The following is a 23,878-nucleotide window of genomic DNA, read 5'->3' on the forward strand; positions in this document are numbered from 1 at the left end:
AATAGGCAGCTACTGTGCTGTAAGCTAAGAACCATCTGAATGCTTTCTAGTTGTCAAGGCCCTGCATGGCAACGTTAAAAAAAGAGAAGGTTTTAGGTGTCCAGGACATAGACAGTACTTCAGCATTCCATTAACAAACAGGCTCTTTGCATTCCTTTGCACTGAAGAAAAGCACATTTTATTTTATTTGCCAGTAGGAAAATGAGAAATCACTGTTGTTCTTACTGCTGACGGAAGCACTGGAATAGCTCCTTCAGTTGTTGGTCATAGCCTGCAGAGTAAACAACATAAAACACAATTATAACACACTTCCTGTTTTTGAAATCCGAGGCTTTTGTTCGCTTCAGGTGACATTGTTTATGCTGGCAAGTAATCACAAAATGAAAGTGTTCCTCACTGTGTTGATCCAGTCGATGTAGGAGCTGGCTTTAGTGAAGACTGTCGGCTTCTGGAGAACGTTGCAGCCCTGACCGGAGCCAAAGCTCACGGCGCCGTGGACGACCCAGGAGCCATCGGGGTTCTGACAGTTCAGGGGCCCACCAGAGTCCCCCTGCAGGTCAGCACACACACTGTTGGACAGCAGCTAATGTACAGACATTACGAAGGTACGACTTCCAGTGCTCACTTTAGTCATGCTGAACTGTTATTTTACACTCTTTCAAAGTAAAACGTATTTTCCTTTAATCTTCCTTTCATTGAGTCTTTGAAACTGTACTAAATGGAAACGTTAAAGATAAAATAAATCATTGCTTTGATCGACCAAGAAAGGTTGACCAATCTTCAAAATGAGAGTAAATGGAAAATATTCCCTCTAGTGTTGTGATGTTAGATTCACCCATTTAAAATGAAGGTGCTGCCTACTTGTTTTGACTGTAAAGGAAAAGTGTTTGTTATTCAACTCTGGGAGCAGTAGTTCCAAAATGTCTTAGGCATTTTTGAAAGAGTTGGACCACATTGAATAAGAAGCCGGGTCGTAACAATGAGTCACAAAGAGGAACATATGAGAGAATGGTGCAATCACTGTTTGCTACAGTATAACATCTCTAGAAAGGAGTAGTAACCCGGTTTAATCTTCAACTTCCCTGAGTGAACTCACATTACAGCCAGCGGTGATGCCGTCCCCCCCGGCACAGACCATCTTGTCCGTTGCCAGGACGCTCCACCACTCGGGCAGTGAGCAGGTCTCCTGTCCGACCACAGGGAGCAGAACCTGCTGCAGGAGGTCAGCTGCAGGGCCACTGGCTGTGGGCACAAACAGGCTTAACTCAGGTAGGAAATTAGATTTAGCTCTAAAGGGAGGTTTGCTCAGGGGACAGGTGGAGTGCTGCTGGGAGATAATATTGCTGTTACTGATAGTGTCAAAGGGAGAGCAAGATGATTTCATTTAATACCAAAACTAATGCTATCCCGTGCTAAACTGGATCATGCTCTAGTTGTGTAACTTTACAGCTTTCATACAAACAAACTCTCCCCTGAGTGGAAACTTCTAACTAAATCACACATGTCTTCTTGTTGAATGATAGAAAGAGCATGCTTTTCTATTGTATGACAAAATCTATGTAAAATGCAGTAAGCAGAGTATTTTAATGTAAAACTAAATTCAATAAAATGCATGGGTTTTGTTTATTATTTTGTCTTGTTGGAACCATAGAGGTTGGAACACATCAAGCCTACTTGCTTGAACTGGGAGTGTTCCCACTTTTCAAAACAAGAGTTGTGGTTAAAGTCAAAACAGAACCATGCTGTTATTTAAATACGATCTTGGTTAAATTGGATGCTCTATTAATGTCCTCATGGCCAATTGTTGACTCGGATACATTTTTAACATGATTTATCTCATAGTGATATAACTTGTGTGATAGTATTACAGAAAATGGACAATTTCCCCTATTTTAAGGATGCATTGTTTCTACCTATTGCTCATTTCTGGTATTTTCTTCTTGTAAAAATATTTGTTTATATTTTACACACCATTTAATTAAAAAAGCTGATCATCTTTTGAAATGGTACTTTGGTAGTAAATGAATCTCTACACGGGGTATGGTTAAGACTGAGATTTCTTAGCAGGCTGATGGATATAAGTTCAATCTTTTTGACAAATGAATTGCTGTGAAATGTCTTTGGCTTTGACATAATAATAATAATAATAATAATAATAATAATAATAATAATAGTAATAATAGTAATAATAATAATAATACATGGGACTTATATAGCGCTTTTCTGGAAACTCAAAGACATCAGTAATTTGACCGACATTGAGTGACATGTGCATAAACCCTGACTCAACACCTCTAGCAGACTTTCAATAAATCCAGTGAGGACATTTGCAATGCAGTCGCAGATTGATTCTGCGGAGGTGCTTCGACTCACTGGAGAGTCGACCCCAGCCGCTGACGTAACAGGGGGCGCCGTGGGGCAGGACCACGCCCCGGGCCGGGAGGCAGGCGGGCATGACGGTGTCAGAGAATGTGACGGGGGAAGACAGCTTGATAAGGGCGATGTCGTTACTGCAAAAGGCAAACAACAACACACCTACAGTGAAGAAGTAATCACAACAAATCGATGGTTTGCTGAGTCAACAGTGAACTGATACTCTGCTAAAACATGGCCTCCTGCTGATGCTGCTCTTCACCAGGACTCCTGAGGTGTTATTGAGCTGTTGAGTGTGTGTTACCGGCTGAGCATGGTGTTGTAGTCGTCGTGACTGATAATTGTGGCTGCCCTCCTCGCTATCGAGCCCTCCTCGCTGGTCTTCAGGCTGTGTTTACCCAGCTCCACTCTGTAGTTGTAGCGGTCACTGTGGGATGGCAGATGACACGCGGTTCAGACAGTAGTATTGACTTTCCCACCTGTGTGGACAACACTGATTAAGCCCATGGTGTACTGCAAATGTTTGATAGTCCTGTAGAGATAATGCGTGGAGACCAAGCTGTTTTTAAAACGGTAATGTTACAGTAGGCTATAGTTATCCTACTTTTGTATTAAGATTCTGATTTAAAAAAGGAAGGAACAACTTCTTGAACGTCTCTAAATACCATTCTCTTATTTATTTGGTCCAGGCATGGTGGTTGTTTACTGAAATACCCTGCTTTTCTGTTCATTCCCAAAACCAACATCTCTGACATTACCAAACAAAGCAAAACTCAGAATCCCCTGTAGGGCAGAGGAGTATTTCCCGACACAGATCTTTGGTTAGGCATAATACATATAAGGGTCATTCTACCGAATTGATGCAAAGTCAGATTGGAACAGTTTTTAAATGTTGTATGTTTTTTTCCCAAAACGTTGTCCATATATATTTTGTACCATATCCAAATTACACATATCTAGTAAAAGAACCGTACATTTTTATATCGTATTTTCAGACTGTATTGGAATGTTCTTCCTGTACCAAAAATGGTCACTACCGAAACATAGTACATACACTGTCGTAAAAAAGTATTATATGAACCTGTTAAGATTGTTTTACCTTCCCTTATCTAAATAGTATTTTAACAAATATATCTCTTGAGGGTTTTCACAATTAAATCAATGCAATTTAATTTCTAATCAAATTTCAAAGTTCAATTTATACAATTCATAAAAATCTCAATGCAATTTTCTTTGTAAAATGCATAATACTGATCATATTGATTCCAGAGTTGATTATTGTTGAAATTGAACATACATTAAACCAATCAGTATCATATCATTTTATTTGATAAATCAATATACTTATTTTTTACAATACATCCAGTGTTTCGGTAGTGACCACAGTATTTTGTTCTCAAGGTTGTATCATATTCCCTCAACCTTATTGCTTAATCTTTACTCATAACATGCCTTATGATGAAGTGTGAATGTTTGAAGCTACTGACCCAGAATCAGCACTTTAGTAACAGGCTGAAATAGAGGGGGATGAGGCTAGAATGCATGATCTGTTTGGTATTTTGAGCAAAACACTTCATAGACATGTTTTTTATATATCTGAGACCTATTATATATGCCTACAAATAGTATAATAAGAGACCTTTAAAGTAACACAATAATTTTTAGACTTTAAAACACAATTTATGGGAATTACCTGCTTTACACACATAAAAACCTAATACTTTGCAAAAAACCCAGAAAAAGTTTACTTAATTGAAGATAATATGTGTTCGGTAGTGACAATTCTTAAGGTTACATGCCGATTTTCTGATTTTGGAAAAGATTTATATCAAAAGTATGGGATATACTGTAGCTACTTGCCATTCAGCCATGAGGAACAGGGTTGCAGTGTCACTGCCTAGTCAAAAGTGCAGGGGTGTGGCCAGGGCCGTTTCTAGCTTTTTGGGGGCCCTATGCAAGATGCTGTTTGGGGGCCCTAGTTTTTACAGTTCTTTTTAACTACAATGTGGGGGGGGGATTCCGAAGCCTTTAAGATGATCTGTGGAGATGCATCAATCTGTTACACTTAAATAGGAAAACAGGCTAATTTCACGAAAACCAAGCAATTTAAACTTACAAAAAGTATATTAAAAAGGTAAACAATAAGGCTCCTCTGTCAATAAATGCAAGAGATGCAGCATTTTCTCAACAATGTTTAATTTAAATTTTTCATCTTCCTCAGACGTCACCCATTGGTTGACAGCCCAACGATGATTTGGAGTTTATTACACCAAAACCACAAGCCACAGCTTTGCTATCATTGCAGTTTAGTCGTGTTTATATCCTACATTGGATTTTTAAGCATATAATGCTTCACCAAACACAGGAAGTGGGCTTGGCTGTCTACAAATAAAGATGGCTCATTTTAATTCTCCCCAAATATAGTGAGGCTGAACCTGAACTTTTAATTCTCTGCTCCCATCATAATCTTGGCGATCTTGTTAAAATCGTGAATGCAGAATTAGAAATACTATGTAACTGGTTTGCAGTTAATAAATTATCCCTTAATGTGGCCAAAAAAAATTACATGTTATTCAATACAAAGTCTGAAAGTAGAAATTACTTCATTATATGGATTTGCAATACCGAGATAGAAGATTTTTAGGACTGCTTGTTGACGAAAAACTCAATTGGAAGCACCATATAAATTATGTACAGACTAAACTGTCAAAAACAATAGGTATTTTGTATCATACTAAGAACATTCTTGAAGAAAAAATACTCTTTATAACAGTCTATTTCTCCCTTACCTTTACTACTGCTCCGAAATATGGGGAAACACGTACTCAACGAATCTACAAAAAATAATAACATCCCAAAAAAAGTATTACGAATAGTCTGTGGTGTTGGTAAATATGAACACACAACTCCCATATTTAAAAAAAACTCAATCTATTAAAATGTGTTGACATAGTACAGTTTAAAACAGTACTGATTATGCACAACATTTTCAAAACAAAAAAAGCAGTTCCAAACCACAGCGTGAACATACTGTATGAATGTAAAAAAAGTCACTTGAAAATAAGTGTTCACAATGTTTATATGCAATTATGCATATATTATTATTACTATTATTCATTTGCCAAGTACATGTGTACATATGTATATATTTATAGTATTTTCATTTCCAAAAAAAGATAGTTGAAACTGCTATTGACTTGTGCAGAAAATGACCCTATATCTAGTTTTCGTATATATATGCATTTATTGTTTTCCTGCCCTAACTTTTATTTAATTTGTTCTCCTGTTTTCTTTATTTCTTTGTACTCCTTCATTTCTATATGTTTTTGACGCAATAATGCCGATGTTGTATTAGGATGATGCATGGGAGGGCTACTTTACATAAGCTATGCTTCAGCCCTCCCGCTTCTACTAATTTTGTTCATCTTTGTGTGTATGAATTATACTTTTTTGTTTTTTGGATGAATAAAAAAATAAAAAAAAAATTACTTTCAGCTTGGGGGCCCCCTAGTGGCCGCGGGGGCCCTATGCATCTGCATAGTCCGCCTATAGGAAGAAACGGCCCTGGGTGTGGCTAAAAAACTGGTTCAGCCATTGGACTAAAACCCCTTGTGTTTCGGCAGTGACATGAAAACTGGGGACATTAAGTTTTGAGTTTTTTTATTAAAAAATTAAACCCACAATAAATATTAAACATTAAACTAAAATAAAATGCTTTAAGTGTTATTTACAGAACATGAAGTAGATGTCAGGGTTGGGGACAGCTACTTCCAAATAGAAAGTACCCTATAAATCAGGGGTTCTTAACCTTTTTGACCTTGAGGCCCAATTTTTATAGTACAAAGTGGCCCGGGGCCCATTAAATATTAACACTGTATAGGTTTAATTGACCTCATTCTCGGTTTGATTTGTATTCAATAATAAACCAAATCCACTAACTGTTTAACAAGCAAAAACCTTATCAAATAAAATGACATGATAAAATGGGATCATCACAAATACTTTTATTAAACATGTGTATGTAAACCTACACATACTGTATCAAGACACCGAACAGGCTGATAATTCCTGGACCAAATCAAGCTGTGACAAGAAAAAATGTCAAGGATCAAGTCAGGCTTTTAAATAATAATAAAAAAGACCAATATTAGGATTTTACTTTAAATAAATAAAAAAAAAAAAAAAATATATATATATATATATATAAATAATCAATCAATCAATAAAAGGGGGTGATAAAATAAATGCATTCAAATAATATAAATCTATTTTTAAATTAAATAAATAAACTAAATGAAATTGAAATAAAGTGCAAATGAAACTATAGCCTTATAATCTGCAAAGCTATTTGAAAATTGCTTCAGCAGTCTCCATTTTTGCATGGCAGAACCAGAATAATCTTTATATCTGTGACAAATGAACAATGACACAAATAATAACAACAATGAACAACAATAACAACAATAATACAACTCCCTTTTTATCTTGACCTCTTAATGAGACACTTGGGCCTGCTTCTGAGACATAATCAGATCCAGTCTGGGTGGAATGGGAGAAAGGCTCACTCTCAGAGTAGACTCCAGTGTTGCTCTGAGTCTGTTTCGGGCTTTGGTCTTAGTTGTGGCCACAATGGAGAATCCTGATTCACACAGGTACGTAGTTGTGAATGGGAGAAGGAGTTTCACAGCCCTCAGTGCAAGACATGGGTACTCCTTTGAGACAGCAACCCAGAATGAGCCCAGGTCCAGTTTGCCCCACTGCAGCTTTAAAGTGCTGTCAGTGGAAACGTCCAGAAGCTGGGATTCCAGGTGTGAGGGCAAAGCAACATCATTTGCAGTGGGATCCACTGAAAATGGGTCCAAAATCCACATGTTTCCCTCTCTGGGATCCTCAGGAAAGTAGTCACCAAATTTCTCTGCCAGTTGTGAGAGGTGCTGGGAGACTGAGTCGCTGATCTTCACCTGAGGGGAGTTTTCCAAAATGTCAGACAAAAGTGGAAACATGTCCATCCTATTTTCCTGGGCCCTCTTGGTCCACAAAGCCAGTTTCCTCTTGAAAGCTTCAACTTTGTCTGCAACACAAAATATGTTGCTGTTTCTTCCTTGAAGTGAGGTGTTCAGTTGGTTCAGTAGTGAAAAAATGTCACAGAGGTAGGCAAGTTTTGCTGTGAACATTGTGTCAGCATAGTAATCTACAAGATTAGATTTTTTCTCACTGAGAAAAGAGAAGACCTCATTCCTCAGTTCAAACAAACGATTGAGGACCAGTCCTCTGGAAAGCCATCTCACTTCACTGTGATATAGCAGTTGGACATGATCTGCTTCTATGTCCTCACAAAGCTTAGCAAAACATCTGGAGTTCACAGCATTGTTTTTAATAAAGTTTATGGTTTTCACACTTACATCCATCACCTGGTGGAGGTCTGGTGACATCTTTTTTGCTGCAAGGCTTTCACGGTGGAGAAAACAGTGTGTCCATTTAGCTTCTGGTGCACGATCAAGGATCTGTCTAATGACACCATGATGCCTGCCAGTCATTGATGCTGCACCGTCACTGCACACCCCGACACAGTTCTGCCAGTCCAGGCCGTTCTCAGTGAAGTAGTTATCCATGCAGCGGAAACATTCCTGAGCCGTAGTTCGTGTTGGTAGCTCTCCACAAAACAGTATGTCTTCGTGCAAACTACTGTCCCAGCGATAGCGAACAAAAACAAGCAGCAGTGCAGCATTCGTGACATCCGTGGACTCGTCTAATTGCAAAGAAAAAAAAGGGCTGCTTTTTATTCTTTCTATAAGTTGATGCTGTATGTCTGATGCCATGTCCGCGATACGGTGACTCACAGTGTCGTTTGAGAGTGGGAAGGTCAGCAGCTTTTTTGCAGCGGCCTCTCCGACCATCTCACGGCACATATCAACAGCGGCAGGCAGAACCAACTCCTCCGCTATGGTGAATGCTTTCTTACTCTGTGCCACACGTCTGGCTACGAGGTAGCTCGCTTTCAATGCACATTTAGAGTTGCTTGTCAGTGACACGACAGACCTTTTCTGCATCTGCAGCCCACTTTCCTTCCTCTTAAAATATTCCACCGGCTTTCCCACGAGATTCGGGTGCTTGGTCTCTAGATGCCGCTGTAGTTTTGAGGGCTTGAGGGCTTCGTTGGACAGCATTAGCCCACACTCCACACACTGGGCTTTTGGCACTGCCTCTGTTCCTCCATTTACGAAACCGTATTTAATGAAGTCGAGATTGTATTTCCGTAAAAACTTTGTCTTTTGGGTGGGGGGGTTGGCAGGACATTCGTCTTCATTTTTTCTTTTTAAAAACTTCTCCATTTTTGCCGCTTCATCTATGTGTATTGGCGCTTGTTAACAACTGAGTGGTAATAAAGATACATTGACAAAAAAAAAAACGCCACCACGTGGTCGAAAGCTGCACGCAGTCTCGCGGCCCTTGCGGCCCACAGGTGCAAAACTGAACGTTTTTTGTGGCCCTCTGGGGGGCGCTGGCGGCCCAAGTGTGGGCCGCGGCCCTATGGTTAAGAATCACTGCTATAAATGATGTTTTTGTATATATTAAGCTTATCACTATATCATTGAATGCCTTGTGTTTAAATAGACCATAACATATTCTTAATAAATATCTATTTCTGAATACTTAATTGTTTTGTAAAATAGATTTTGTTGTTGTGGGACCGCAGTTTGCATCAATTCGGTAGAATGCCCCATAAATGCTACTCTTGAACTGGGCATGTAAAAACATCCATCCATCCATCCATCTTCTCCCGCTTATCCGTGGTCGGGTCGCGGAGGTAGCAGTTCCAGCAGAGAGCCCCAAACTTTTCCCTGGCCACATCAACCAGCCCTGACTGGGGGATCCCAAGGCGCACCCAGGCCAGCGAAGAGATATAATCCCTCCACCTGGTTCTAGGTCTACCCCTTGGTCTCTTCCCAGCTGGGCATGCCTGGAACACCTCCCTAGGGAGGCGCCCAGGTGGCATCCTAACTAGGTGCCTGAACCACCTCAACTGGCTCCTTTCGACGCGAAGGAGGAGCGGTTCAACGCCGAGTCCCTCCCGGTCCCGGATGACCGAACTTCTCACCTTATCCCTAAGGGAGACACCAGCCACCCTGCGGAGAAAACCCATCTTGGCCGCTTGTACCGGCGATCTCGTTCTTTCGGTCATGACCCATCCTTCATGACCATAGGTGAGGGTAGGAACGAAAATGGCGCGGTAGACAGAGAGCTTTGCCTTCTGACTCAGCTCCCTTTTCGTCACAACGGTGCGGTAAAGCGACTGCAGTACCGCTCCCGCTGCTCCGATTCTCCGACCCATCTCACGCTCCATTGTTCCCTCACTCGAGAACAAGACCCCGAGATACTTGAACTCCTTCACTTGGGGTAAGGACTCATTCCCTACTTGGAGTGGACAGTCCATCGGTTTCCTGCCGAGAACCATGGCCTCAGATTTGGAGGTGCTGATCCTCATCCCAGCCGCTTCACACTCGGTTGCGAACCGATCCAGTGAGTGCTGAAGGTCGCAGACCGATGAAGCCATCAGAACCACATCATCTGCAAAAAGAAGTGGTGCAATCCTTAGTCCACCGAACTGCAGACCCCCTCCCCCACGACTATGCCTCGAAATCCGATCCATGTATATTACAAACAGGATTGGTGACAAAGCGCAGCCTTGGCGGAGGCCAACCCTCACCTGAAATGGGTCCGACTTACTGCCGAGGACCCGGACACAGCTCTCGCTTTGGGAGTACAGAGATTGGATGGCCCTGAGTAGAGACCCCCTCACCCCATACTCCCGCAGCACCTCCCACAGTGACTCCCTGGGAACCCGGTCATACTCCTTCTCCAAGTCTACAAAACACATGTAGACAGGATAAGCGTACTCCCAGGCCCCCTCAAGAATCCTTGCGAGAGTAAAAAGCTGATCCGTCGTTCCACGACCAGGACGGAATCCGCATTATTCCTCCTCAATCTGAGGTTCGACAATCGGCCTGACCCTCCTTTCGAGTACCTTAGAGTAAACTTTCCCGGGGAGGCTGAGTAGTGTGATGCCTCTGTAATTGGCAAACACCCTCTGATCCCCCTTTTTAAAAAGAGGAACCACCACCCCGGTCTGCCACTCCTTCGGTACTGTTTCCGACTTCCACGCAACGTTGATGAGACGTGTCAACCATGACAGTCCCTCAACACCCAGAGCCTTCAGCATTTCTGGGCGGATCTCATCCACCCCCGGGGCTTTGCCACTGTGAAGTTGTTCGACGACCTCAGTGACCTCCCCCCGGGAGATTGGTGTCGATCCCCCGTCATACTCCAGCTCTGCCTCTAACATAGAGGGCGGAGTTGTCGGGTTCAGGAGTTCCTCAAAGTGCAGTAAAAAATTCCACTGTAGCGCCCGGTACATTAATGGGAAACCCTACATGTTTGAGAAGCCTCTATGAAACGTCAAGCTACCCCACAGCACCCCCAAAAGAAAATCTCTGGCACCGATACTGGCCGCGGCACATGACGGTTTTGTGTGCCCTCCCATGAAAATCATATGCCCTCTCTGTAGATTTGTTCTGGCGCAATATAAATCTTATTTGTCAGGGGTATGCTCAATACTTCTAAACCCATACATTTTCAACAAAACGTTACTATTTTAAACACTTTTGCATTTCTCCCACTGTGCAGGCCCATTCATCCCTGTGAGTCTGGGACCAGTCCGGAAGTTTCTAACTGTGTTGATGTTTGCAAAAATGCATGTGTTTAGAACATTTTAAGACTTGGATAAGTGTGCACAAGCTGTATACACATTTATAAGTAGATGTTTTGAAATAGTTTTGCTGTTGTTGAACACAGCTCCCATTTTCTTCCATTCATCAAGACTTTGCTCTATGTTTGGATTGTTGGTTTACAGGGGAGACAGGCGAGAAGCAAACATCTCTTTCTTCTAGGATACTAACTAACATGTGGTGGGTTATTACAAATGGTCATTTTGTGAGGAAAATATTCCTTTTCTTTTTTTTCGTGGTTTTTAAAGCCTTTAATCAATATCATGCTGTATTTTAACTGTGATTATTCACAACCTTCCCTTCAGGGTGCAGTTTGACATACTTGATGCAGTGAGCAGCAGTGAGGACCCAGTCAGAAGAGATGAGGGTCCCTCCACAGACGTGCCTCCAGCGCCCACTGCCGTCCGACTGAAGAGAAATCTGAGCACAGCAGAGAGAGGGGACAAGTGTGCATTAATACACGCATAATGACTCTTCAACAAGCTACACATTCATTTAATCTCTCCACCCTCTATGTCTTCTCTGGAGGAGAACTTATTATCAGGAATTCAGCAGAACAAAAAAAAGATTCATAGTGTACATTTGTAAATATGGTGTCACTTTTGTATCTGTAGTGGTAATAATTTAGTGCTTTCTATGTTCTGTAGTTGTCAGAGTGAACGTTTTTCAATATTTATTCCGTTCTTTACCTGCCAGGGCCAGCTGTGAGGCCTGACGTCCTCTCCTGCCACCACCCTGCTCAGCACAGGGGGGAAGGTGGGGAGGCCACATCCGTAGGCTGGGACAAGGTGAGGAAGGTTTATTGTGATTCTCGCACCAGGCTAAACATGTCGAGTAGGTGATTATATATTTTGGATTAATTATAGTCGAGAATTTACTTCAGTTAAGGTTTGGTGATTCTTAAACAATTCACATTTTTGAAATCATTAATATTTCAACTCTATTCCACATTTGATATAAAAGAAAAGGCACATGTCAACAACACTCTGTTCTCTGCATTGTACATTATGTCCCTTTTGAAACATACATAATGATAAGGGACTATTCACTTAGATTCTGCTACAGAAAATGAGTAATTTATCTTAGAGAATTAAAACTGTCTTACCGCTAGCTACCAAAAAAGCGAAGACCACCAGTCTTCTCATGACTGTAGGGTGTGTGTGGGCTTAAGACTTGTGCTAAAAACAGGCGTGCATTTATACTGAATGTTAGCAACTTTTGGATAACCTGGCTGTCACACACATGCAGAAAGTCAAACAAGCGGTGGAGTCTGATAACACAGCATGTGGTTACCGAATGGATTTTCCCAGCACTAGCCTTGTTTGGAAACATTGGATGCGTTGTACTTTTTAAGTATACTGTTTTATACACTGTATGTCAAAATAAAAGTACATTTAGATCCAGGCAAAAACTGTACAAAATATAAAAGAAGACACTATGTTTGATTTATATTTCCACATTTTATTTTTATTTTACATGGCTCTGATGCCAAAAGCTTGTCCTCTCAATTGGCCACCATTTTCTGTGGAAGAAATTATAGATGTATTAGATTTAGTGCAGAGTGATGTTGTAAGGAAAAATACTTACAGTAGGATTATTAAATTGATCCAGATTCTTTCTAATATGTATACAAAATATATTATAGCACATACGACAGTATATGAACCCAGAAGATATTCACTGACAGTAAAATAAAAACAGATAATCTTGAAAAAAAAATAAGAAAAAGTTAATAATAGTAAAAATATATAATAGTAAATAGAAACAATTGTTCAACGAATCTTTTTGCTTTAGTGGGAGTGTCGGAGCTTACAGAGCTGATCCAGTCGATGTAGGAGCTGACTCGGGTGAACACGGTGGGCTTCTTGGGGAAATTGCAGCTGAGCCCGGATCCGAAGCTGACGATGCCCTGGACCTCCCAGGCTCCATCAGTCCTCCTGCAGTTCAGAGGGCCGCCGGAGTCCCCCTGAGTCATGTGAGAGGAAACATATGATGCAAACTCCACAATTAACACTGACGTCTTGTCCTAGAAAGACACTCGGTGACTGTTCTTGGTGTTTACATCTAACGTTACTGATGATAATTTACAGACATTTCTATTCATATAATCTTAGACATTTTAACTTAATCACTGTATCTGATACTGGATGTTGTTAACACAAAATAAACATTTGAGGAGAAACAGTTTTAAGAGTTTTGGATAAATAGAATACAGTATCATAGGAAGAATCTCAGATAAAGGACTCAAATAAAAAAAAATAAGGGTACCGACTGTTATCCCATGTACTGTATGTGTTACAGCTATTAATTATCTGTAGATTTTCTAGATTAAACAATGAAATGTCCATGATTTGGTAGAAAAAGCCAAACACAATTTCCTGACACTGTCAAATCCAAGTTGATACATTTGAAAAGCTTTTCAATAGTTGAGTTTGGCCAACAGTCACCAAAACACATTTGAATCATCATTTAAAAAATACAGCATTTACAGATTAAAGAAACATCAGTATACATTTTACTGATGTTGGAATGGTGCTTTAATACAATGTGTCATATTGTGTTGTTTTACACTCACATTGCAGCCAGACACAACTCCATCTCCACCGGCACACACCATGGTCTCCTTCACCTGAGCCCCCCACCAGTCAGACTTGGTGCAGGTGGAGTGGTCCACCACAGGCAGGAGGGCCTGCTGCAGGATGTCAGCGATGGGACCCCCGGCTGTGAGGGGCAGAGATGCTCAATACCTCAACTTCAGCTCAGGTAAAACACTGGTGAGAAACTTTGAGCAAACAAATAATTTCTCTCCACCGTTTAACCATGGATAAAAATAAATACATATACTACAAACACCAGATCTTTTTCTTATCAATATATATTATCAATCAACATTACTTTTGTAGTGCCGGAAAATGTAGGCTTAAATACTAATATGTACACTAACCTTTATACACTAAACAAGCTGTTGGTATAATAAATAGTAGGATTTATTTGATTATATTTATTGTTATACTAAGTGTAATCTGCCTAATAATGATAAATTAATGCTATATCGTCCTCATACACTTTATACTAACCTTAATTCCTACAACCTGTTACTCCTCATCCAGTGATATTTCAAGTGATCAATTAAATAAACATTTTAATATATTTTGTCTCAAAGAAAGGCAGGAGATGGGCATTAACTGTAGACGCGACCCCATCCAGTGACGTAGCAGGGCTCGTCATGGGGGAGGGTGAAGCCAGCAGCAGGCAGGCAGGCAGCCATGATGCTGTCAGAGGAGGAGACAGGGGACTCCAGCTTGATCAGGGCGATGTCGTTACTGGGGAGGAGACACAAGTTAGGATTCGTTCTTACTGTACATACGTTTTCAAATAAGTGTCACAACTCATAGCCACAACCTAAATGAAATGTTATTTATTTACCGGATGAAGAAGGGGTTCCACTTCTCATGCACAACAATGTTAGAGGTGCCCATGAACACAGCGCTCTGCTCTGTCTCTATCAGGTTGTGCTTTCCCATGGCCACTCTGTACTCCCTGCCACTGCTGCAAGTTGACAGAGAGAAGAATATGAAGCAGGGATGAATAGGCTTTGAGATCATCTTTAAAAAATGACATATTCTAATGATTTTCTTTAGTAAATGTAAAACACAATCATTAGGCAAACAGGAATTGTATATGGAAACAAGCATTTTAATCTACTGTTAAGTGAAAAAAATAATCATTCACCCATCAGCTAGCAATCTGCTCAATTCGTGTCCTATATAACTAAATTATGTTCTAAATTTGGTCGCTAGATTTTAAGAATTTCTTAGATAAAGTGAAACTGTATTGAAAACATATTTAATAACTTGAACGCATGAAAAGTTTTGGTCTCCACTGTTTCATACCTGATGCAGTGAGCAGCAGTGAGGACCCACTGGTCTGAGATCAGAGTGCCTCCACAGGTGTGCCTCCACTCTCCCTGTCTGTTGTACTGCAGGGAAAATCTAAAACACACATATGAACATCATATCATCAGCTTTCTTTACGTTTTCTTTGAAGGTAATACTCCATTAAATGCACACTGACTTCCAAATGTTAATTTATTTTTGACTGAACATTTCCTGACTGTAATTCTGTTTTGATTATTTATTCATCTTTTTGTTTTTGTATTCCTTTTTTCCAAAACACATTTCCCTTTTTGTTGTCTTTTAAACATTACTTTCGTGCATTTCTTCTCTTTATGGACAACACTGCGAATTGGCAGTGTCTTTAAAGGATGCTACACAAATTGCCTTGCCTCTTTCAAAATTTGACAATTCTTAACACATACTGTATATCTTTACTATAAACCTTTAATTTACTTAACTCTTATCAAGTCAATAGTCTAAAATAAATATATTTCAGACAGTTGTCTTTTCTGAGCATGTTTTACCTGCCAGGGCCAGCTGTTAGGTCTGACATCCTCTCCCCCAACCACCCTGCTCACCACAGGGGCGATGGTTGGCTGGCCGCACCCGTAGGCTGAAACACACACATACACTCTCTTAAAACCAAAATGTTAATCTGCATTGCGTTTAAAAAAAAGAACACTGCAAACTGTAGGTCAGACAGATGGCTGTAACAATGCTGTGTGTGAAAGATTCTTACCACCAGCAACAAAGAGAGCAAGCACCACAAACTTCATCATGTCTCAATATACAGTTTGCCTTTTAATATGTGACATATTTATGCAGTTCATGGTGTTATGCAACTTACAAAACTGGATCAAATTCCTGGAAAATTTCCAAGGGGCGGTTGGGGCTGTGAGATAGAGTGGTCGTCTGCCAAGGTTGGTTGGTGGTTCGATTCCCAGCACCAATAGTCAACATGTCGATGTTTACTTGGGCAAGATACTTAACCCCAAATGGCTCCTGATGGCATGGCCAACGGTGTGTGTGAATTTGAGCTTTTCTGAGCAGGTGGCACTTTGTATGGCAGCTTCTGCCTCTCTATTAATGTGTAAGAATGGGTGATGCTGCCTCGTACACTTAAAAGCACCTTGAGGGGCCGTAAAGACTGGAAATATAATGTAGCCCATTTACCATTCAACATTACCTTTCGATACTGGAGGAGAGAACAGCACCAACAACAAAACAGCAAGAAATTACCAGAATTAGTAGGCCAAGGCCGAACCGTCCTGAAGTTATGTTTAATTTTAGGTTTGTTGAACAAGTCAGGGAAATTGAGAGTTTTTTGTTTTTACCATCAACAGTTGACACAAAGAGCCTTACTTTATATCAAGTATAGTCCCCCTACTCTGATTTCCCTAACAAATAAAATATGCCTCCTACAGTAGATTCAATTTCCTGTGACTGTAATGGTGCATTTCCACTACAGGGCCTCGCTCGGCCTTGCTCTGTATGGCTAGGCCTCTTTAGGCCTTGTTAGGACTGATTCACTTTATGCTGCGTTTCCATTACAGTTTAGTAGCTGGGGCAGTAACTATAGTAACGCAGTGTAGGCGGAGCCGTGACGTCATCTTCAATGAGAACCACAGAAAAACAACATCAGCTGTTAGCTGTTAGCCCTCAGAGCTCACATCTCCTCATATCTGTTCAGAAACTAGACAAAAGTTAAACAAGTACAAACCACAGACTGTCTGTGTAATGGACGAATACAGTCGCTGGTTTATTTATGTCTGTATAGGCCGTTGTTGTGAGTGTGGACGGTCGGAGCATATACTGCGTTAGCTTAGCCGATCTCCATTTAGAAAACACACATTTTAAAAGGTGTTTTGCCTGCCGTCTGTCTGCAGACTTGTCAAAGCATTAATTCATGGTTTTTACAAACCGGTATCAGTATGTTGTTACTTCGGCATCATTTTTCAAATGTGTATTTCAATTAAATCACGGTCAAATATGTTCATTTTGTTGTGGTTGTAGCCCCCTTGCCATCGATTCTCTCTCTAGTTTAGCATACTCAGCCCGACTCAGCCTGGTTGTTGGCCCGGAAAGAACCTCGATTTTATGGGGCCAGAAAAACTGTGAAATAGTACCCGCTAGCTGGAACTACGCCTGGTGGAAATGCAACCAAAAACGGCACGCTTAAAGCGAACTCCGCGCTGTAGTGGAAATGCGCCATAAAGTACTCAAATACAATCAAGCAATTCAAAGTAATTAATACAATGTAGTGCTTGCATGTACAAGTCTGCTCATTTGGTTTGAATTGATCTGCCCTTACTATGATTGATTAACATATCAAATAAAATTAAAATAAAGCTTTTCATAACCAAAACCACTGTAACAATATAAAAACAACTTTTAATCAATAAACATTAATTCCCAACCTAGCTTACACATTACTTAAACATAGTCATTCTAATAATTTCCTCTGCAAAACAATAATGTTTTTCTATTTGCTGCTTAAGTGTTTGATCTGGCTAAACAGCATATAATCATATTAAAACAATTATGTGATCAAAATGGGAAAAAGTGCTTAAATATGCAAACAGACAGTCAAATATGTTTGAAGCAGAGTTTCTGTTTCAGCGATCAGATCTGCTTTATAAGCCTCGCAACTCCATTTTATATATATAAGTGAACATTGTGAATGTTCAAATATAAAAAAATAAGATTTTTTCTTTTGACATAACAAGGCGGGTAGACTGACTGTTTTTGAAATGCATTTATAACCACCATATATGTTTTCAGTTGGAAGTCTTGACCAGCTTGGGTCACAGTGAGACATCTGTGAGGTTCACACAGTTTTGGGAGATAAGGTGTATTTGGGCATATCTGTCGTTACTTATCTCCAAGGTTGATTTATTTTTTCCAACAACTTTTCCTGGCTGCTCTGAGGCAAATGTTAAGTAACACATTTGGGGTATGTTCAAGCGCTATATAAGGAGGAGAAAGTCTCCCTGAATCTCTACTGAAGATAGTCACAATGAAGTTTGTGATCTTGGCTTTGTTTGTCGCTGGTGGTAAGCTCTGAAACTGATTCTGATAGGACGAGTAACTGTGTTGCTACATCAACTGTGTACATTTGTTTAACATGAAGTTGTAGCAAAGTTTGATGTGAAGCATCAAGTTTGAGAAAATCACATGTTATCCTTATGCCAAAAACTACTTTGAAACATTTTTGACAGTTAAAGATAAAGAGTTTATATCATAAAATCACCATATTCTGTACTTTTGTTCATTAGCTTACGGTTGTGGTCTGCCCACCTTCACCCCCACCATCACCAGGGTGGTTGGTGGAGATGATGTCCGTGAGCACAGCTGGCCCTGGCAGGTATGCCCCTTTAAGACTTCTCATTAAACATCTTTGTCTTCTATTCATTCCCTAAAGTCTTTAAACATGTCACTGTGTGTTCTTCTCAGGTGTCTCTGCAGTACAAGAGTGGCAGCAGCTTCTACCACACTTGCGGTGGCACTCTGATCTCCAGAGAATGGGTCCTCACTGCTGCTCACTGCATTGGGTATGTTTAAACAATTAAAGAAATCTAAAATTAAGAAGGTATAAAGGCAAAGGGGACAGAGAGAGCCAGGTAAGCCACTTAGTAAACAGGATGAGTGAGGCAGTATGGAAGTAAAAAAAAGTTAATTTACTGCAGTCTGGTATGTAAGATTTGAACTGCGGTCACTGATTGTTAGTATATATACATTTTTCTTTAAACCTCTTAAGCCCCAAGCCTGTTTTTCAGGTTTCAGGCTCGAAAATGACATTCCCAGAACAAATGACCATATCTTCCCTTCTAAAAGGGTTAAATTAATCATCTTTTTTCTCAAAGTAATGATAAACCTGTGAGTTGGATGTAGAAAAGTCAGAATCAATATAGATGTTTTTTATTTTAAAGAAAATTCAGATTGAACATGGTAAAAAAACTGTAAATTATAGTGTCCGTCCAAAAAATATGTTGTACTTGTAGTGAAAACTAACCTTGGATGATGGGTTAGTAGACTAAAAGCTTTAAGAATCCAAAGTACAACATATAATAAGTACCCTGTATCAAGATTGACGCAAAACAAGTGATATTTGACCTTTTTAGACAAAGCAAAAAAAACCTCTTCTGGGGCCATTTGGTTGGATTTTCCATATCTCTGGCCCCCCTTCTTCGATGTTGACATGTGACATCTCTTTCTGACCGTTAGAGCCAATAGAATCGAAGGGAAATCGTCCCGCACACACTCATGTTAAAAAAAAGATGGCGTCTTCGCACATTCAATGAAGCTACAGAGCCTAGGAATGGCCTGCTCTACTTTTTTAAAACGGAATTGCAGTTTTATTGCTTATAGATTATCAGAACCTTTCAAAGGGGACACAGCCACATTGGATATTAACCTATGGATTAAATACATCATCGTTGTTATCTTTTTAATGCCATTGAAGACTAGTTTAGACCAGCCAAAGACTAAGGTAAGCCATTTTAGCATTGTGGGCTACCTAGGGCCACTTGTTTTGATGTACGTTTTTGTTGATAACGTCGCAAGTTTTCAGTGTTGAGGTGGGCACCGTTAGATTCTGTGTCTTTATGATCATAAACGATGTGTTGGATGTGCAGCTAGGATAAGTAATAAGGGAGCTAGGAGTGATTTTAATAGGTTAGCATTTTTCGCTCGGGGCTAATTCAGAGGCTCACTGTTAGCATCGTGTGTTTTTTTGGGGGGGAAAAATGAAAAACATGTTAAATGAATTTTTTCCCGTTATATGGATATAAAAGATTCATAGTTTATTAAATATTAAAGTTCCTTAGACGTTGTTTCCTGCAAATGACGCGATTTTGGCTCCGGGTCAGTGGGGCCTAAGAGGAAGAGGCAACCAGAGAATGTAAAACTTGTTATATTGTTTAATTTACTGTTTCACCAGACATGAAGCATTATTTTATTCTATGACATAATTTAAGAGAAAGATATTTTATAGAAATCAGAATAGGTAATCACACTTTTTGTTTACAATCGCACTATTAATTTAAACTAGGGCCGGGACTCGATTAAAAAAATTAATCTAATTAATTAGAGGCTTTGTAATTCATTAATCGCAATTAATCGCATTTTTAATCGCATATAAATATTTGACCTGAGAACAGTGAGAAGCAATTTTTTTCACATGGATTTTAGTATACCATTGAATAATGACTGAATACATAAGCTTAAGCAACAAAACATTGTTTATTTTTTTCAAGGTGGTTCTTAACAAAGACCAACAGAAAAGTGCAATTTTTGCCATAAAGTGTAGCAATAGCATATTTAGGAATATAGTACATTTCAGAGATTCAGGTAGCCTATAGGTAGGTAGACCTTCTGTAAACTATAACACTTTGTTTTTTAAGTAAAACACAATACTTTCAAGTACATTCAGAAAATTGGAAACCCTGACTATTAGAAAGCATCTCTCTGTTGCTTCAGAGGCCATAACAGACTTTGTTGATTTACCAACAGTTGGTTTAAAAAATCGAATCAATTTCAGTCCAACTCTCTCAATAACCTTGGCCAAAACAATAAACAGTTCAACATAAAGTGCCAGTTGCACCAACAACGTAATAAATAGTACCATTTAAAATAAAATAAAAAAAGTGCCAGTGATTGACCTCAATCCCTCCTATTCTTCCAATATCCTGATGAAAAATAAAATCTCTCTGTTGCATAGGCCACTGTTTGATCAACGCGAATTGGGTGTGGGTCCTTGTACTCCGAGTCGGGCTAACGTCCACGCTAGCTGCTATATGTTTTGCATTGAGGTGATACTTGAGGCTTGATGTGCTGCGGTGATATGCGAATTCCTTTTTGCATAATTTGCAAACAACCGTGCTCTTATTGACGCTTCCATCCGTCCGTTTTTTAAAACAAAATGTCCCATTCACGGGGCCAACCAAAGCGGTCTCATCAGGTTCTTCGTTCACGTTTGACTATTGTTCACTGTGGTTTGTTGTTGTCTGAAGTAATGAACGTTAGTTGGTGCTCCAGTATAATTGGTACCCCTGAAACTAATCCAGTGAGAAACGTTCCGCGGTGCAAAAATAAGTGCGATTAAAATGCAGAACGCGTTAATATTTTTTAACGCGTTCATTTTTGTGTAATTAATTAATCTTAATTAACGCGTTAAAGTCCCGGCCCTAATTTAAACACTTTCAAAGTTAAGTGAATACTATGTTTGCAGCAGATGTCCTATACAGTAACAATGTAAAAGTATAATAGAGTAGGTTGTTGTTGTTGTTATTTTAAGCTGAATAGAACCCTGAACAGAGTAACTGTTATTTGTTTCTGTGTTTCTTTGTGGCCAAGCAGCAGTCGCACCTACAGAGTCTACCTGGGGAAACACAATCTGAAGAACAACAACGAGGATGGTTCCATCGCCATCAGCCCCTCCAAGATCGTCGTCCACGAGAACTGGGACTCCTACAGAATCCGGTGGGCTTAATAATGTCCCTCTATCTGAGAGACTATGCTAGTGTCCTGTCCATGCTATTAATGCTCATTAACATTCTGTTTCTGTATGTGGTATTTACATTCCTGCCATAGTAATGACATCGCCCTGATCAAGCTGGCAACCCCTGTCACTTTCTCTAATGCCATTATGGCTGCCTGTCTCCCCAACTCTGGTGACATCCTGCCTAACGCTTCTCCTTGCTACGTCACTGGCTGGGGTCGTCTCTGGAGTAAGTCCTATATATATATAAAAAGGAACTGTCAACAATGATGTCTCATATCTTTAAAGTTGTATATATTTCATTTTTTATTTATTTATTTGTTTATTCCACACATGGCAGTTATTTTAAAACAAAACATGAACACTTTACAAAACATGTATACTTATACTGGTTTTTCAGCACATGGTGGAAAGGAGCAGGGAGAAGAAAATCGTATTTTTCCTGCCCCTACAAAAAAAATGAAATAATCATTAAAAAGTCAAATAAAAGCAATATTCTTTCAGTCGCTTACAAATTCTGAAACATAAAACCAGAATATAATCAAAAATCAACTTCATACTGTCTAACAACACTTTCTTTATACATTTTCCTAAACATAAAAATGTTCTTACATATTTCAAAGTTGTGTGAGCACAGCAACTTATTCCAGCTTCTACTTTCAGTTTTAAAATACATTTGGAGTTAATATTCTCTGATATTCCTAACAAAATTTAACAATCTTTAAGAAACTCATTTTTTGGCCCATGTTTGAATGAAAAAGCTATCAATTTGAGCTAGTTTTAGAATAAATCATGTATAAAATGGTCTTGGTCATCCCAGAATCTCAATACCCTGTTCTCTCTTAAAGCTGGAGGTCCCATTGCTGACATCCTGCAGCAGGCCCTCCTCCCTGTGATCAGCCACTCCAACTGCTCCAAGCCTGACTGGTGGGGCAGCCTGGTCACCAACGACATGGTCTGTGCAGGAGGAGACGGACAGCTGGCTAGCTGCAACGTGAGTCTGATTCATATTATTTTACAAACTCATCTAATTTATAATTACAGTAGTAGTAAAGCTAAATCGCAGAATACGCTCAACATGTCATTTTCTAAAAGCACATGCCACCTTATGTAAATTGTTTTGCAAAATATTACATTTGTCTCTATGCCACTACAGGGAGACTCCGGCGGTCCTCTGAACTGTCAGAGCTCTGATGGCTCCTGGGACGTCCACGGTGTGGTGAGCTTCGGCTCCAGCATGGGCTGCAACTACGCCAAGAAGCCCTCCGTCTTCACCAGGGTCAGTGCCTACATCCCCTGGATCAACAACGTGAGTGATAATGCATTGGACAGTAAAGTATTTGTACAAAGAATCCCAATGTACACTAAATACACGTATTCATTGTTGTCTTGGGCAAACAGAAGTCCAACGTGTACCCTTTTTGAAATGTCTCTTTTTACTGTTTTAAGGACAGCATACAACTAAAATAACACAGAAAGACCTTGAACCATTCATGGTGATTTTTGAAATTAGATGCAAATCAGAGAAATTGCTGTATTCAAAAGAGGAAAACCCTATGTTTGCTGAAAATTGAAACAATGATTAATAAATTATGCAAATTATGAAACACCACACTAATGATCATCTCTGTATTTGAGTTACTAAATAGCTCAGAAGAGTTAAGTGGAGATGAGTTACAATGCTCTACTGCCCTCTAGTGGAGTGTTTTAAAAATATTCACGTTATGTTTTCTTTTTTTCCCCAGGTGATGACCAAGAACTAAGATGTGGTTGATTTGAGTCATTGTTGGTTGTTGCACTTTATCAAATAAAGAATGTAGTGGTTAATACAGTGTCTTCTATGTCTGTTTTGTTTTTAAATAAATAAATCTAAACCTCCTTTTGCTGAAGCTTACACTGAACAACAAAAATGTGATTTTCATGTTTGCTGTTTCACATGGTTTGAACATACTGTATGATTTTGAAATATAGTCAAATGTTTTAGAATGTTATATATGTTTTGAATAATCTCTTCTTCTCATCATCATTAAAAAGGCCTGTTGTGAAAAAAGCTCTCACTTCAGCAAATGATGAGATTCCCTGACTGCAGCTTTAACATTATGTTTATAGATTACCCATTACAGAAATGTGGATACAAGTGAAAGCTGGGCCTCATGACATTCTCAATTTATTTTATTGTGAGGACCAACATGTACACTTGTTCAGTAATAACCATCTTTTGGAATACCAGAAAAATCCATTTCATATGACAGACATAGTGATGAATAAAAGTAAAATAACAAATACAACATTTATTTTCCATATAACCATTTAGTGCCCACATA

General features: G+C 39.6%; 3 protein-coding genes and 1 long non-coding RNA gene across 6 annotated transcripts; 2 read left to right on the forward strand and 2 right to left on the reverse strand.

The window, feature by feature from the left end:
- Positions 1–155: 155 nt before the first annotated feature.
- Positions 156–12,338, reverse strand: LOC307038172 (chymotrypsin-like elastase family member 2A). The gene is made up of 8 exons (XM_079679487.1): positions 12,265–12,338; positions 11,849–11,937; positions 11,482–11,579; positions 2,678–2,800; positions 2,374–2,510; positions 1,097–1,242; positions 398–550; positions 156–271 (listed from the first exon to the last, which is right to left on the reverse strand). The coding sequence occupies exons 1-8, from the start codon at positions 12,302–12,304 to the stop codon at positions 254–256; spliced, it is 804 nt and encodes a 267-aa protein (XP_079535613.1). The 5' UTR covers positions 12,305–12,338; the 3' UTR covers positions 156–253.
- On the forward strand, positions 489–13,091 carry LOC307038174. 3 transcript variants are annotated; one of them, XR_013807913.1, is made up of 5 exons: positions 1,153–1,269; positions 11,285–11,339; positions 11,465–11,605; positions 11,856–11,947; positions 12,954–13,091. It is a non-coding gene; the product is annotated as an uncharacterized lncRNA (long non-coding RNA). The 3 variants fall into 3 exon arrangements; XR_013807911.1 differs by lacking the exons at positions 1,153–1,269; positions 11,285–11,339 and adding an exon at positions 489–605; XR_013807912.1 differs by lacking the exon at positions 11,285–11,339 and having other exon boundaries at positions 1,144–1,269.
- LOC307038173 (chymotrypsin-C-like) lies at positions 12,600–15,890 on the reverse strand. Its single transcript, XM_079679488.1, is given in 9 exon segments — positions 12,600–12,681; positions 12,973–13,125; positions 13,735–13,880; positions 14,346–14,482; positions 14,586–14,708; positions 15,053–15,147; positions 15,149–15,151; positions 15,580–15,668; positions 15,795–15,890. Coding segments are annotated over 9 exon segments (804 nt in total). The 5' UTR covers positions 15,835–15,890; the 3' UTR covers positions 12,600–12,663.
- Positions 15,891–18,040: 2,150 nt separating this feature from the next.
- Positions 18,041–23,381, forward strand: LOC307037389 (chymotrypsin-like elastase family member 2A). Its single transcript, XM_079678224.1, has 8 exons — positions 18,041–18,108; positions 18,331–18,419; positions 18,509–18,606; positions 21,413–21,535; positions 21,647–21,783; positions 22,403–22,548; positions 22,711–22,863; positions 23,300–23,381. The coding sequence occupies exons 1-8, from the start codon at positions 18,072–18,074 to the stop codon at positions 23,315–23,317; spliced, it is 801 nt and encodes a 266-aa protein (XP_079534350.1). The 5' UTR covers positions 18,041–18,071; the 3' UTR covers positions 23,318–23,381.
- The last annotated feature ends 497 nt before the right edge of the window (positions 23,382–23,878 follow it).

Source organism: Notothenia rossii (genome assembly GCF_949606895.1).
Source record: "Notothenia rossii genome assembly, chromosome: 4".
Lineage (NCBI taxonomy): Eukaryota > Metazoa > Chordata > Actinopteri > Perciformes > Nototheniidae > Notothenia > Notothenia rossii.